The sequence below is a fragment of the Nannospalax galili genome, unplaced genomic scaffold, assembly GCF_000622305.1.
Source record: "Nannospalax galili isolate Female #2095 unplaced genomic scaffold, S.galili_v1.0 scaffold39, whole genome shotgun sequence".
Classification (NCBI taxonomy): domain Eukaryota; kingdom Metazoa; phylum Chordata; class Mammalia; order Rodentia; family Spalacidae; genus Nannospalax; species Nannospalax galili.
Genome location: NW_008346683.1, coordinates 4,805,198 through 4,819,870, shown reverse-complemented (window position 1 = coordinate 4,819,870; position 14,673 = coordinate 4,805,198). Strand labels below are relative to the sequence as shown.

Genomic DNA, 14,673 nt, shown 5'->3' with positions numbered 1-14,673 from the left:
TCTGACCTATTCTGTAATGTGCAATTGGGTATGTTATTACCTGAGCCCCAATACTGCATTCATTGCTGGGGGAGTCACATAGGAGCAAGAAGCCCTAAAACAGCCTGACCTCTGAGGTTCTGAGAAGTTACAGAGGCCCAGCCACCCCAGATACCATACTTACAGGAAGAGGTTGTAAATATCTGGGGAAAAATTTGAAAGTCCAGAAAATGTGCAAAAATCCCATAATCTCCCACCCCTAAGTCTTTAAGAAAGTTGTTTTTTGTTTGTTTGTTTGTTTGTTTGTTTTGGTTTGGTTTTTTTGTTTTGTTTTTTGGGGGTTTTTTTGGATTTTTGTTTTTGTTTGTTTGGGTTTTTTTTTTTTTTTTTTTTTTTTTTTTTTGTTTGGGTTTGTTTTTTTTTTTTTTTTTTTGGGGGTTTTTTTTGGTTTTTTTTTTTTTTTTTTTGGGTTTTTTTTTTTTTTTTTTTTTTTGGTTTCCATTAGCAGTCCCAAGGGTTAGGCTGGGGCAAAATAGGGTTCCCTTTCTTGGACGTGCTTTATCTGTGTCCTCTTGCCTGGCCAAGCCCTTATAGATTACGGTTCCTTATCGTTTAGTAAGATCAAATTTCTAAATGATGTTTCGTTCCAGTTGAACATTCTTGGAGGCTTATCTCTTCCCTGGCCAGATGCCTGATCAGATGAGAAGCCGCCATGATACTGTCACAGTGCCTAGAGTGGGCTCTTTATCCAGTAGACATCACTGTACTTTTTGGTGATAACGAGGGCAGTCTTAACTTGTGTTAAGGCCTGTGTATAGCATTGAAGGTAAGTATGAAGGAGTTGTTGCTATGTGAACATCTTAACCCTGATACACATTTCAGTATGTAGTGTCTTCGTTTTACCATGATACCTGATGCCCAGCCATCCTTTTTTAGAGAGGACCTTCATAAATTTAGGACCAGTTGTAACTCTTCATAAAATGGCCTAGTGAGGGCCATGGTGGAGTTTGGATCCGTGGGTGTAACACTTACCATTGCTTTGTAATCGTTGTAATCCCCTGCTGGTAGACTGCAGAGAAGGTTTGTGGTCTTGGTATATGTCATTGACAGGCAGGTGCCGTGTTTGACTGTTAGGATTAGAATATCTGGATTAGAAACAAAGGCTTAGAATAAAGAGTTTGAATGTCTTAAAACCCCAATGGCTTTTTAAATGGGTCAAAATTATTTTGTAGCCTAATGCTTAGACTCTTTAAATTAGTAAAAAAAAAAATGTTGGGGATCATCTTGTCCAAGCCCTCATTCTGTAGCCCACAGAGGCAAATGACTTGCCCAAGAACTTGTACCAATTTAGTAGGAGATCTTAGACTAGAATCTCGATCTCCTAATGTCTCATAAATAAGAAATTGAGTCTGTACCAAATGGTGGTTAGGAACCAGGCTGTCGGGTAAAAAAAAAGAGCCTGACTTCTGCTGGGCTCTCAGCATCACCTGATAGCATTGACTCATCAAAGAAATACTTAAGAGAATGCTTCCCATCAAGTGGTTCTACCATTCTTCATTTATGCTGTGACCCATGTACCCTTTCAGGAAACTACCAAGCACCTACTGTGTGCTCTGTCCTAGACTAGATACACAAAAATGAACAGCCTAAGTCATGGACTCTACGTAGACTTCAGGTTGTACACAATCTAGTAGAGAAATCAGTATGCAGGATTTCCTATGGAATATTAATCATTTCCTGATCCTATAAATCCTGATAATGAAAACATCTTTTGCTCACAGATTTAACCTAAGGCTGGTTCATGGTTTAGTAGTTAGGAGTCCTATATGACACCTAACTTAACTGAGGAAACACCAACTAAATTTAGTTCACAGGCACTTAATTGAGGTTCTGATTTCTGCAAGGCACTGTGCTAGACACATGAGGACATTATTGAATAATTAAAGCACAAAATATACTTTCTTTTTAGTGTGTTAGAGCAATATTGTTCATAGCTTTCAAAATTTGTAGTAACAATTATTTTTAATAAATACTCTTAAATACAGAAGGTGGCTCTTGAATTAAAAGACAAAAATACCTTCATACTCAAAGCTAGGCTTCTCAGCCTTGGATTCAGGCTTCCAGATCCTCCTTCATACCACATACCATTTTTGAGCTTTCTTTTCCTTTTTCTTCCGCTGAGCCAACCTGCTTGCCAATCCCTGCACACAACTAACTCTTGCTTCTGTGCCTCTGCTTGACTAATTCTGCTTCTGGGATGCTTTTCTTCCTGTGACTCCATGTCCATCATTGCCATTATAGTGTGGCCCCGAGTCTGCCTCCTGCAAGCAGCCTGGAGCCGACGTCCCTGTTTCCTGCTGTGTCCTCCCACATGTGCATAGTCCAGATGACTGGTGAAGAAACATTTTTGTGGTGTTCATTAAAAAGCTTCCTATTCTCTGTCCATATCTTATTGACCTAGATACAAACAGATCATAAATGAAACAGTCTAAGATAACTAAATCACTCACCAAGCTCTTTAGAAATGAGTCTCAATGTCAAAGATTTTGTTTTGGAATGTGTGGGCAGCTAGTTAAAAGACAGAGAAGATCAGAAAACTTAGCTTTACAAGTATGAGAAATAATCCAGGGTCCATGGGAAAAACAGTCACACATTAGTACATGATCCTCTCCTGCTCCCACATAGGACAAGACATCTCCTTAAACAAGCTACAGACACAGTAAAGATTGACTAGTGAACTGCCAAGCTTAGGGAGGCAGGGCTTTGCCTGTTAATCATCTCAAGCTTGTTGATCTGCTGTTCTTTCAATATTGTCTAATGTGTGTATGTTTTATCTTCCAAACTGACTAAAATCTTCTTGAGGTGAGGGACCATGCCTTTTACTTGCTTCTGTGTATTCTTTGCCCCACTTATTCCTAACTATCAGGAAGCACACAAGGAAGGGGAATACAGCTTGTGGGTTCCAGCTACTTCCTGGCCGTTGCACTGCACACTTACATATATAGTAGATAGCCTTTGCACTCATGACAGCTTTGTGAGGTTTTCCTGTTCTATTTCTACAGATAAGAAAATCAAAGTTCAGAGAGTTTAAAGCCTTATGGTTAATGAGTGGTGGATCTAGAATTAAAACCCAGGCCTGACTATAGAACCTGTAGGGTAGTGTGCTTTTCACTACCCTACAGTGATAAGTGTTTGAGTCCCTCAAGGTTCACAGAGCTCTTTGGTCTGTATTACTGCTGCTCCCACTGCTATACTAGTACTTCTTACATCATCACTAGGACGTAGGCAGAGCTAGTAATATCATGACCCCCATTTCACAGATGGGGAGACTGAGACTCAGAGACTTGCCCAAGACCACACAGCTGGTAAGTGGAAGAACCCAGACTTTAGACTTCCTAACTTCAGATCTTTTTGTCTTTTCTACAACATCACATTGCTGCCTTAATTTATTTGCATGGATGCATGATTTTGTGGCCAGTTTTCACTGATGCCTTTCTTACAGAAATGCAGTACACCCAAGCATTGCATGGAGCCATGTGGAAAGAAAATAATTCAAGCCTTCTGAGGAGCTTCCATTTTAATGGAGGGAGGGTTAATACAAAGGACCTCCCAAAAGATGCTTAGGAATAGTTAACAAGGGAGAATTAAAAAATGATGTCCTTTGTTCTATAAATTATCATAATTTGACCATAAAACTGTATATAATTCTTAATTACTTCCAGTGTGAAGTTGGATTAGAAAGGAAGAATAAAAATAATAGACTTGATTTGAAAATACTCTCCCCGGGGCTACAATAGAAAATGCTAGGTTCACACATTTGTAGCTAGCCCTGTGCCATTTCTGTTATCGGAGAGAAGCAGTGTGTCAGTCCCAGTGGTGAGGGACTATCTGCCAGGCAGGTAGTTGCTCACTGTCTTTGATAGGACCCCGCCTGTCCCCCCTGCCCATCCATGCCATTCAGTCCCTCCCTTGGTTCGCTGCCTTCAGTTCGACAGCCCCTTTAACTAGGTCTGTGTGTGTTTTATAGATGATGTTTGTTTGGTTTGGTTTGGGTTTTTGTTCTTTTGGGACAGGCTTTTGCTCTGTAGCCTACACCGGCCTCAAACTTACTCATGATTCTCCTGCCTCAGCCCCACCCACTCCCTAAGTGCTGGAATTACAGTTGTGTGCTACCACACCCACCTTTAGACCTAAAATTTTCTTATCCTTCGGTGTGTCGTTCCCAGCAAGCTGTCCCTTCTTTTGTATCAGTTATTAGCATCCAATCTCATAAAATCAGTCAGAACTAGGAGACTACATATTGGTGAACTGTAGCAGGATGGTTATCTGTATTAGAGAGAAGTAGTAAAAGAGGTTGTTACTGATTTCTCACTGACCATTTCTAGCTGGTTGTCATACATGCAACTTAAGTTCTTCATGTCCTGAAAGATACTAGCATTTCCCCACCAAATCTGTTCCATGTCCTGTGTCCTGGCTCCAGTAGATAGTGTCACATCCACTGAGTATCTGTACTAAAGCTATAGGGACACTCCTATTCGCCTCCACCAGCCCCTTCCCCTTTCAGATCTGCCTAGGGTATGTTGCCTTTCTTCCCACAACCTCAGCACAGTCCAGCTCTCTCTCCTTTCCCAGACACTGTTACAATGACCTCCTAATGACTTACCCTTCTGCCACCTATGCCTGAGTGTCAGTGCTTCCAGAAATAAATCAGTAGACACTCTTCACAAGATAATCTGCATTTTGAAACCCTCAAATATTGGATCTCAAGTTACCCTTACCTCTTACTACTCACTTCTTCCTTGAGCCTCTCTACTTCCCAAACTCTGGGCCCTTTTCCCACCTCATGAGGGAACTAAAGTAGAAAAGGTGAGCTAAGACAATCAGAAGAGGTCCACACAGTTACATAAGATGATCGAATCTTACAGAATTCTTGACACAGTCTCCTTTGCCTGGCACAGGCCACCTCATCTGTGGTGCCTTCCCTGCCTCCCCCAGGTAGTGTAGCCATGCTTCATCTCAGGAACTGCCACAGCACTTTGTTCATAGTCATTTGGGTATGTTTGTTTGATCCATTCATCAAAGGCAGCAGCTACACCTGGCCTTTCTTTTCTGCCATGTATATGACATTCCCTGTCACATAGCTACTGAACAGATGAACTCAGAGTTGCTTCTCACATGCAGTTAGGGCAAACAGTTCAGATGTGATGTACTGCAGAGAACACAGGACTGGGGTTCAGGAGACCCTGCCCATGTCCAACTCTGCTACTAGAGAAGCAGCCTTGGGTAAGCCACTCAGCCTCCTTTATTAAAGAGGGGGTTGGACTAAATGATCTCTAAGGCCTCTTCCAACTTTAAGCTCAACGGTTCTCTTCCCATTTCTTGATCAGGAAACCCATTTCCTACTTCATAACATTCCAGAGCCTCAACTTAGCCAGTCAACCATCTATATTTCCCAAAAAGAATATTCATACTCAGAAGTCATCCTCTGGTGCTAGCCAGAGCTGCTTAGTAGGCTCCTGTTGCTTAACCCATGGTCATTGAGCTGAACTTACCTCCCCAGGTTTTTCTGTGCTAGCACACAGTTGTATGGCTTCCCCTTCCCAGAAGGGAACTCTTCTTGACGTTGGCCAGAGGGACAGCAGCAAGGAACAGGGAGGAGGAAGTGTTACTGTTTCCTTCACTCCACAGCCTACCACCATTATAGCTGCTGCATCATGTTCTCAAGGAATGATGCCCATTTCTGTGAGAACTGTTTTAAGCAGCTCGTGGGTCTCTTTGACACCCCTCTTAAGTACACTACTGACCTTTTGGCGGTAGCAGAATTGGAGTTAGCAACTCAATAGGTACATTCGTCACAATCTCCATGTAATAAATAAGGCCTATGAAAAGATTAAATAAATCTTCCCTAATGCTTTTTGATTGGCTTAATCAATAATTAATCATCTTTAGATGAGGCTGTAACTTGTGGAGTAGATATAATTGGATTAGCTGAAAAGAGGCAGTTGGGGAGCTTTGAAGAGATTAAGATGGCTGTCAATCCCATAATTAAGCTGCCACAAACAAAAGCAATGGTGTTTAAACAAGAGGGAAAGAGAGAGAAAAGGAAAGAGAAGTTGGGAAAGTCCAACTGATCTGAAATGAAGCAACAAGTGTTTGGAGTCACCAGAGACTATAGCTGCAGAGTCAAATCTGACAAGTTTATTTCTTTGAATGAAATGTGCATTTCATTATATGTCTGGGGCAGGTGAAGCTTGGGCAGCTTCAACTTCACTAAAACCAAATTAATCCACAAGAGGGAAAGAAAGTTAATTATTCAAAACAGAAGAGACCTGCTCCTTGTCCTGAGCCCATTTAGACCTTGACTTTTCATACTTTTAATTGGCTTAGGAGGTCTGGCTTGTGTGAATGAAGTCTTTTATCTCCTCTTTTTCTTTCCACCCCTTTCATCTTTCCTCCTACAAACACAGAGAGAGCTTGAGAGAAAATACTTTGGTTTTTAAAGACTTTTCTTTTAAAGGATGTGGATTTGGGTGGGGGGAGGGGTGTGTGTGTGATGCTGGTGAATACTTTTTTCTCTCTCTCTTTTATCTCCTTTTCCAGAGAGGAGTTGCTTAAACCAATGGGACTAAAACCTGACGGGACAATAACGCCTTTGGAGGAAGCACTCAACCAGTACTCTGTCATCGAAGAGACCAGCTCCGACACAGACTAAAAAGCATCACCTGCTCGACTCTCAATATTGCTTTTATCAGCATCTTCTCTCTGTAGCTCCAGGGGAATCTTTTTCTCTAAAACATTTATGCCCTTGCTTTGGCTAGAAACACATTAACTGGTTTACTCATTGAGAATCCAGCATGTTTAAGAGGTGATCCTGTGTTTTCTGCAACATTGAGGCATTCATAAGAGCTGCAGTTAGGCAGAGTTGCAGGGGCTGGAAGCCAGAACAGAGTAATTCCATTTCATCAGGGTGGAGTGCAGGACTTCACTCTGTAAAGCAGCCCTGGTCAAATCTGGCAGTTTTGTTGCCAGGATTCCTAGCTGAAGATTTAGCCATGTCCTTCACTTGTGTGAACCCCTCTTCTGCATCTCTCCAGCAGCCAAGGGCACATGAGAGCAGGAGGAGCTGAGAAATAAGGGCTGAGGCAAGCGACTGCTTAGATCAGCAGTGACCGAATAGAAGCCAGGCAGCTGCTCTAAACCTAGCCCCATGTGTCATTTCAATTTTATATAATGTGCAAACACACACACACAAACACACACAGAGTCCCAGATGTACAAACTTACTACGCTCTACAAGTTTGTACGTCACTTAGCTAAAACTTCAGAATACACATCTCCCTATGAGGAGTGATAAATGATGGTTTAGTTCAGGCAGCTACACGTGCCTATTTATTCCTCATGTTCCTGAACACTAGTACCGCAGAACTGGACCACCATCTGTACCACTGTATCTGGAGCGTGCATTCTGAGGTGTCTCTCAGGGTGCCAAGCACACTCATCCTCCAGCCAGCAGAGAGGATGGGGCTCCCTGAGAAGTGGGAGTTCTTCCATAGCCTATGCTGGGGGGTAGGGGCTAACAGCACCCATTTGTACATAAAGGTCATTCGTATATCACCTGTTTTAAACGGGTCAGTGTGTGCTTGTGTGTGTGTCTACCTTTCTACCATATGTGATCAGTTTAATGGTAACTTTATTTATTTAAAAAAAGAAAAGAAACACAAATAGTTACTGTTAAACTGATTGAGGCTGTTTATTTTTACTCTTAGAATTGGTCCTATGAAGTAGAAATGCAATCGTGCAGTAGACAGTGGGCCAAGTTGATCAGTGGCTAAAGTTAAAAAGGGGTCGGTTTCCTTTTATATATATGTATGTATGTATGTGTAAGTACACATACATAGATATATGCACACACATAGATAATGTGCTTAACCACTGCCTTTTAAAACTTTAAATTAAATAAAACATTGGGGTTGATTCAATTTGGCCATCTTTGTGTGCTTCTTTATGACCCATGGGCTAGACAGTACTGTTCACAGTTTATGCTTAAAAAGTGTTGTTCCATCCATCAGCTTATCTGTCGTCATCATAGCCTTTTACGGTGTTAGTAAAAATGGTGTTTATCATAAGTGGCTTCTCTGGCAAAGCCACATATCAAGAATTGAGTCTTAAGAGCCTTTGAGCTGGCAGAGACAGTTCAACAATTTACTCAGAGGGATATTCAAGAATATCACTAAAATTTACATACATTTCTAATATTTTAATTTTGACTCTTGTGTGTGCCCCCCCCACACACACACACAAGGCAGAGAAGGGAGAAGGGCCGGTCATAGTGGCACACTCCTTTAATCACATGGGAGAGGCAGAGGCAGGCAGATCTCACAGAGGCCAGCCCAATCTTCATAATGAGTTCTAGACCAGATGGGGCTTTCTGTCTCAAAAGGGAAAAAAATTCAAAGACAGAGAAGGAGTTTGCTAGATTGAAGGGACACACAGGAAACTGAAGACGAGGCCAGTGGGGGGGGGGGGGCATGCCAAGACCAGAAAGCATAAATACATTGTAGGATTTTCATCCAAAACTGTTGTTGAGAAAGAGCTTGTGATGATCCATGTTTTAACAAACAGTAAAGTTTTCATTTTATTTGACAATTCATGATTTTAGATGGAGTGAAAAAGAATTCAGAGAAAAAGAATCTGAGTATTTGTGTTACTCCATTCTCCAAATGCATTTTGAAAAGTTGTTTTTTGAGACAGGACCTCCCTGTAGCCTCAGCTGACCTAGAACTCATTATGAAGATCAAGTTGGCCTCGATGAGATCTGCTTGCCGATGAGATCTGCTTGCCTCTGCCTTCCAAGTGCTGGAATTAAAGGCATGCGCCACCACACCCAGCACAATTGAAAGTATTTTTATAACCTCTAGTCAGATAGCTTTGGTGTGAGTGGCAGCCTAATGGGCCAGGCTGTGTCTAATGAAATACCATCTGACTAGCATTGTGCAGTGTGAATAGTCCTGGTCCTGTGTCAGCGGTGTGCCTCTGCTCTCAGTGAGTTCCATTGCATTTTGCATTTCTCTGTACTAGGCACTTGATTTTTTAAAGGGTTAATTCTTGGGAAAAAGATGGAATATCCTCGCCTTGCACATGAAAAGAGAACACTGAGCACCACGTATCACCCCATCTCAGAGAGCTCTAGAGAACTTTCCCTCTGCTCCCCAGCCCACCCAGCACCAAGCGAGAGTCCAACTCTGGGGTCAGACTTCCAGTACCTTCTCCACTGCCATAGACTTTGAGATAAGGGGAGCAGCATGGGCTAATGAGGGTGGTCGTTTTCAGGAGAAAACAGGGCTCAGCAGAACCCATCTCAAGAACATTTCCAGCCATGAAGTGCCTACAGTGGGGGGTGGGAAACTTGGTCACTTTACATCAGATGAGACCTGGGATCCTTTAGGACAGGTCAGAGGCCATGGTGTGGGCTGTCCCTTCTCCAGTGGACGTAATCAGACTTCACTGGCCACTGCACTTTGCAGGCCCCTCTGTCCACATTCAGCTTTGGAAGTGATGAGAAAGTATGCCCTAAAGTAAGATATTCAAGCCGCTCCTTAGAAGCATGCCCAGATGTTTGTGAACCCTACAAGTGACTGAAAACACCTTAGCATGTCACTCTTGCTACGTCTCAGAACTAGGTGGCACTGGCATCAACTTCCTTTTTTCCCCTGACTATCAAAGTAATGCCTGCTCCTTGCAGAAAGTTTGGAAAATGCAGGAAAAAAATTAATTTCACCATTGACCCAGAGTCCTGTCATCCTGATGTTTTAGTGTCTTTCCTTCCTATATTTTTTCTAGGCATATATAATTTATTTTACTACAAGATTGGGATCATGCTGTATTTACAGATTTGTAGCCCGCTTTCTCCTTTAGCATATTGTCAGCATTTTCCCATATCAATAAATATTCTTCAAAAGTTAATAGCTATATGATATGAACTGTGGCAAGCACTACTGATCACCTGCCTAATATTCCTTTTTTTATTTTTCTTTTCTTTTTTTGAGCCACAGCTGGCCTGGAACTTGCTATGGAGACCAGGTTGGCCTCAATCTCAGGCCTGCCTCTGCCTCCTGAGTGCTGGGATTAAAGGCGTACACCACTATGTCCATCCTAATATTCTTTCTAACAGAAAATATGACCAATGTCCCTGCCCACAAAGATGTTGCCTGCCATCTTTCTGGAAGCATCCTGGTCCTCAGCACAGCAAAGTCACAAAGACTGGAATGGCTGAGGGGCAGGTGCACCCTGCTGTGTTCCAGAGGCCTCATGGGTCAATGCAGCCAGAGTAAGAGCCCAGAAAAACTCTGCAGTGGGGGCAGCTTAAAGGTAGCAAGGGAGCCAGAGGCCCTGGAAATGAGAAAGTTGCTAGCCGTGGTTGGCAGGTAGCCAGTGGTGTGGATGGTTGTCTTGGAGGCATTCACTGTAATTCTGAGGTGGAGAATTCTCAACGGTAGAAAGTGACATGTCCTTACAGAAAAACCAAAGGGACAGCTGTCAGAGCTACTGTGTGATGAGCACAATATGGAGAGGGAAGAGATGAATCCTGTTGGAAGAAGCCATAGAGGAGGGAGAAGTCAGTAGCGACTGAGACAAAGTGAGGAAAGGGCTCCGTAGGTGTGATGATGCCTTGCTGAGCCCCACATGGGGCCCATCAGAGTGGTGGGAGGGAGCGGAGGAAGTCACTCCTCATCCCACACTCCACATACCGAACACTGTGCTCTGCCACTAGAACATAATGTTCTCAGGAAGACTGAGAGAAGAGACAGTCCCATAGTTTCCTGAGATTTACGGTTTGAATGGACCTGAGTCCAGAAAGGCTGTCCCTGAGAAAAGATTGAAGTTCTTCAAGGTTTCTGGAACCAGCTTTGGTCTCTGGTGTGCCACAGTGCAGATCCCAAGCTGGAGTGCCGGGCCATGTCCCAGTCTAGGCCATTAGATGTTGAAGACATCTGAAAATATTTATTGAGCAGTCACCAGACACTGTGCTGAGCTCTTATTCTCAATATTTACCACTATTATAAAAAGTTCCCATTTTCACATGAGAAAACCTAAAACACAGCCTTCTGCATTTGCTTTTAATTTGCTGTATATAGTAAAATTTGAACTAAGCTAGTCTGAGGGCAGGGTCCACATGAATACCATCTACCTATGTACTGCTTTTGAAGTCAGGAAACTGCAGCCCAAAGCCTTTATTTAGTTGAAAGGGGAAAAAAAGTGAAACTTAAATGGAAAAAACAGAATTGAGAAAAACAACTTGCCCCACGTTCCTTTCTTTCAGCATCTGCCATGACAGAATTCCATTCTGGAGCTAGAATAGGAGCCCTCCTGTCTGGTTTCACATGGGCCCCAGTCAAGAAAGAGAAGCCCACACCAAGCTCACAGATCCACGTCTGTTTATTCAGTAAACTTCATTGAACATCAGTTGTGTTTGAGTTGTGTCTGAGAAGACAAAGGCGACCGAAAGTCCCCATCTCCAAAGCACCAACAGTGTAGCTAGTCCACAGCCAAAGCCAGGACGGAGTCTACAGGGGATCTGGACAGCAGTGGAGACGAGCGATAGAGGAAGAAATGAACCATTCTAGGAAAAAGTCGTTAAAGAGGGAGAGGTTGGTAACAACTGACAGAAGGCTTGAGGGAAGAAAGGGGTTTCTGAAGGAGTTGGGAGGGGTGACCGATGCGTTGCTGAGCCTGGCACCCAGCAGTCCAGAAGTAACAGCAGATGAAGTTTATGACTGACATTTTAACTTCAGCATGAACTTGTGTATAGGAGAGAAGTTGTTCCTGCCAGAACTGGCCTAAGTCAAAGCTTATGGGCAAAAAGTACACAATGTATTTACAGACACAAGGAGACAGGGCATGATGAACCAGGTATTCCATGCCTCATGACCGGACAACGAGTAGCCATATTTCAGGCAAGGAAGGGACAGGACCAAAGAAGTTCACTGACTATAGGACAGAGGATAGACTGGAGAAACGGCAGACTGCATGGAAAGCCACTGACTTGGTATTTAGGGTGAATAGGACCCAGACTAGAGCATGATGGGAGATGTGGGCAAGGATGAATTCAAGAAGCACTTAAAACTGTAATCAGTACAATCTGGTTTTGAAGGCAGGAAAGCTCATTTAAGGAATGAGAATAGAGAAAAGATCTAAAACTCGGTCCCAACCTGTGGATTCAAAACTAACCCAGAGGCCTTTCTGTAAAGGAAAGCTGATGAACAACCACATTGAGAAAAGATTGCAGGTGTAGTGGGTCTCTTATTCTACTACTGGGATGAATGGTTATAAAAGAATTCATAAAACATCCCGTGATGCCCGGGCAGAATTGTTTACAGCATGGGAATTAGCCTACACACCAGGGCCTTCTCCTTAGGAAAGCCAATTAAGTATTTTCAGCAGCTGCTGTGCTAGACCCACAGCACCAAGAATGGTTGAGAATCAGAGATACCAGGTACATCTGAGGGTTCCAACAGGCAAGCCCCTCCTGCAGCAGCCCCCACGTGCATTCATGGAACCAGGTGATTCCTATCTGTGTGCCTTCGGCCAGCCACAGCATAATCCAAAAGCTGCCCTAAGAACGGGTTGATTCAAAGAGCTCTGGACCTGACCCCAACAGAGAAGACAGGGAAGGGTCCCTTCTGAAACAGAGACCTCACACCTTCAGTCTTTCCAGTCAGCTTCAAGAACCCTGGAAGCCTGAGTCTTCTGACTGGGAGAACTGACCAGAGGGACCTGGAGAGACTGAATACAGACATCCTTAAGTGGAACAGCCAGATCCTACCCAGTGCCCTCACCATCCATTCATCAAATCAGCAGATGCACTGCTCCTCCCGCAGAGACACCCCAGAGAACACAATAAACACCTGTCCTGGAGCTGTCCTGCTTCTGGGAAAGATAGTTGACAAACACAGGGTATTGCTGAACCGAAGACAGCGTCTGCACCTGCTGCTATGTCTTCGGGATGCAGTCAAAGGAGGTAATGCAGAGAGGTCCAGGTAGAGGGTGTGTAGAGGCCTAAGGGAATGTTTCCAATAGAGTACTGCTTGAGCTGAGACCTGAAAGAAGCCAAGAAGAGCATCTGTGGCCAATCCTCCAGAGAGATGGCACAGCAGGTGCAAAGGCCCTACAATAATAACAGTCCTGATGTGACCAGGGGGCTGCAGGAGGCCATTGTGGCTGGAGCAGGAGACGAACTGTCAGCCCTCCTCTGTGCCAGTTTAAAATTGATCATAATCCACATACCAGGGAGCCCTTAGTAGATCCACCTTAGCAGCCTTAAGGAAGATAAGTTTCCTTCCTACCAGGACTGGGAAAGATGCCCCTTCTGAAAGACCAGACCCAGACCACATGCCTCCTACTCTTCACACCTCCCAAAACAGAAAAAAAGGAAAATTGCCCTTCTGTGACAAGAGACAAGGTCAGAGGTAGAGTGAAGCCAGATCATGCAGGCCTTGGAGAGCCACAGTGAGTCCATGAGTGTCCAGGTTGGCATTCTGTGTCTCCCAGAGCAGAAGGGACAGCCAAGAGTCCCTAGATATTTCAGGACATCATCTCACACGAAGAAAGAGACCAAAACAAAAACCAGGGAACTTTCCTTCCACGGACTATGACTAATTTTAACTATAGGCTTCGGCTCTATTTCCAAAAAGGGACAGATCAAGTAAGCAATAACCAAAAACTTGGAAAGCCTAGAACTGAATGAACAAGTAAGTAAAACAGCGAATTGAGAACGGTAAGCTTGTCAGTGGGACATTTTCAAAGTATACTTGGGTCTTCTGAAAAAAGTGATGGCATCAGATCTAAACAGAGACAAACACTGTGTGAAATTAGACCCTGTGTAGTGGCAGCCAGCTACAAGGGAGTTGGAAGCCAATGCCCTAGGACTTCAGATTTCATTCAACTGCATTGTCTCACACATGTGTGTGCATGTGTGTGTGCGTGTATGTGTGTGTGTTACTAGGCATTGAGCGCAGAGACTCACATAGCTAAGCAAGCAGTCTTACACTGAGCTACAATCCTTCCCTCAAGACAGAGAAAGTGAAACTCAGGTCAGAGTTCCATGTACTTTCTCGGAAACCCCTCTCTCTAGCAGATCTCCCAGTCAGATCGTCTAGATCAGTTCTACTTTCCTTTGACAGACTTTCTTTCCCTGTTGCTTTCTCCACTGCGAAGCATGAGGTGAGGAGGTTCCCAGGAAGGAAGATGTGTGCAGACTGCACATGTATTATCTGGTTTCATACTCCTTGGTGGGTTTAACTGATAAGAAGAGGAAAGCTCAGAGAGGTACAATACTTGTCTAAAGTAATCAGGCTGGAGTTGGCAGAGCAGAGATTCCATACTTATGTATATGACCCAAGTTATGTTTTACATGGTATCTTCTGAGCTGATTAAGTCAGTCTCTCTGTTGCTCTCTTCCATTTGCCTAGGCAGCAGCAGGGAAGAGGGAAGAAAGAGGAAGAAGGGGAGGGCAGCCATATCATCATCAGCCAGTCCCGGTTTCTCACCTCCAAGTTCTTCGGAATAATAATGAAACATAATATTTATACTGTGACATCTAGAGCTTTGTGTCTAGTCTCATTTAGTCCTCATAACAAGCTAGGGTATAGCTACTGTTCTTATTCCTCATTTGCTGATGGGAAATGGAGGGTGAGG

At 43.6% G+C, this 14,673-nt stretch overlaps 1 protein-coding gene across 7 annotated transcripts in view; it reads left to right on the top strand.

Moving 5' to 3' along the window:
• The window catches only part of Ric8b (RIC8 guanine nucleotide exchange factor B), a 115,345-nt gene extending 107,271 nt beyond the window's left edge, over positions 1-8,074 (top strand). For 3 of the 7 annotated variants that reach the window (XR_003851093.1, XR_607609.3, XR_003851094.1), the window contains 2 exons: positions 630-805; positions 6,580-8,074. Coding sequence is in view for 3 of the 7 variants with exons in the window: in XM_008843120.2 (XP_008841342.1) it covers positions 6,580-6,691 (112 nt within the window). In the remaining 4 variants the exon portion in view is untranslated. Of the gene's footprint in view, positions 1-629; positions 806-3,299; positions 3,345-6,579 lie in introns of those variants that run through there. The other 4 variants (XM_008843120.2, XM_008843123.2, XR_003851091.1 and 1 more) reach the window with 3 other exon arrangements.
• Positions 8,075-14,673: the final 6,599 nt, after the last annotated feature.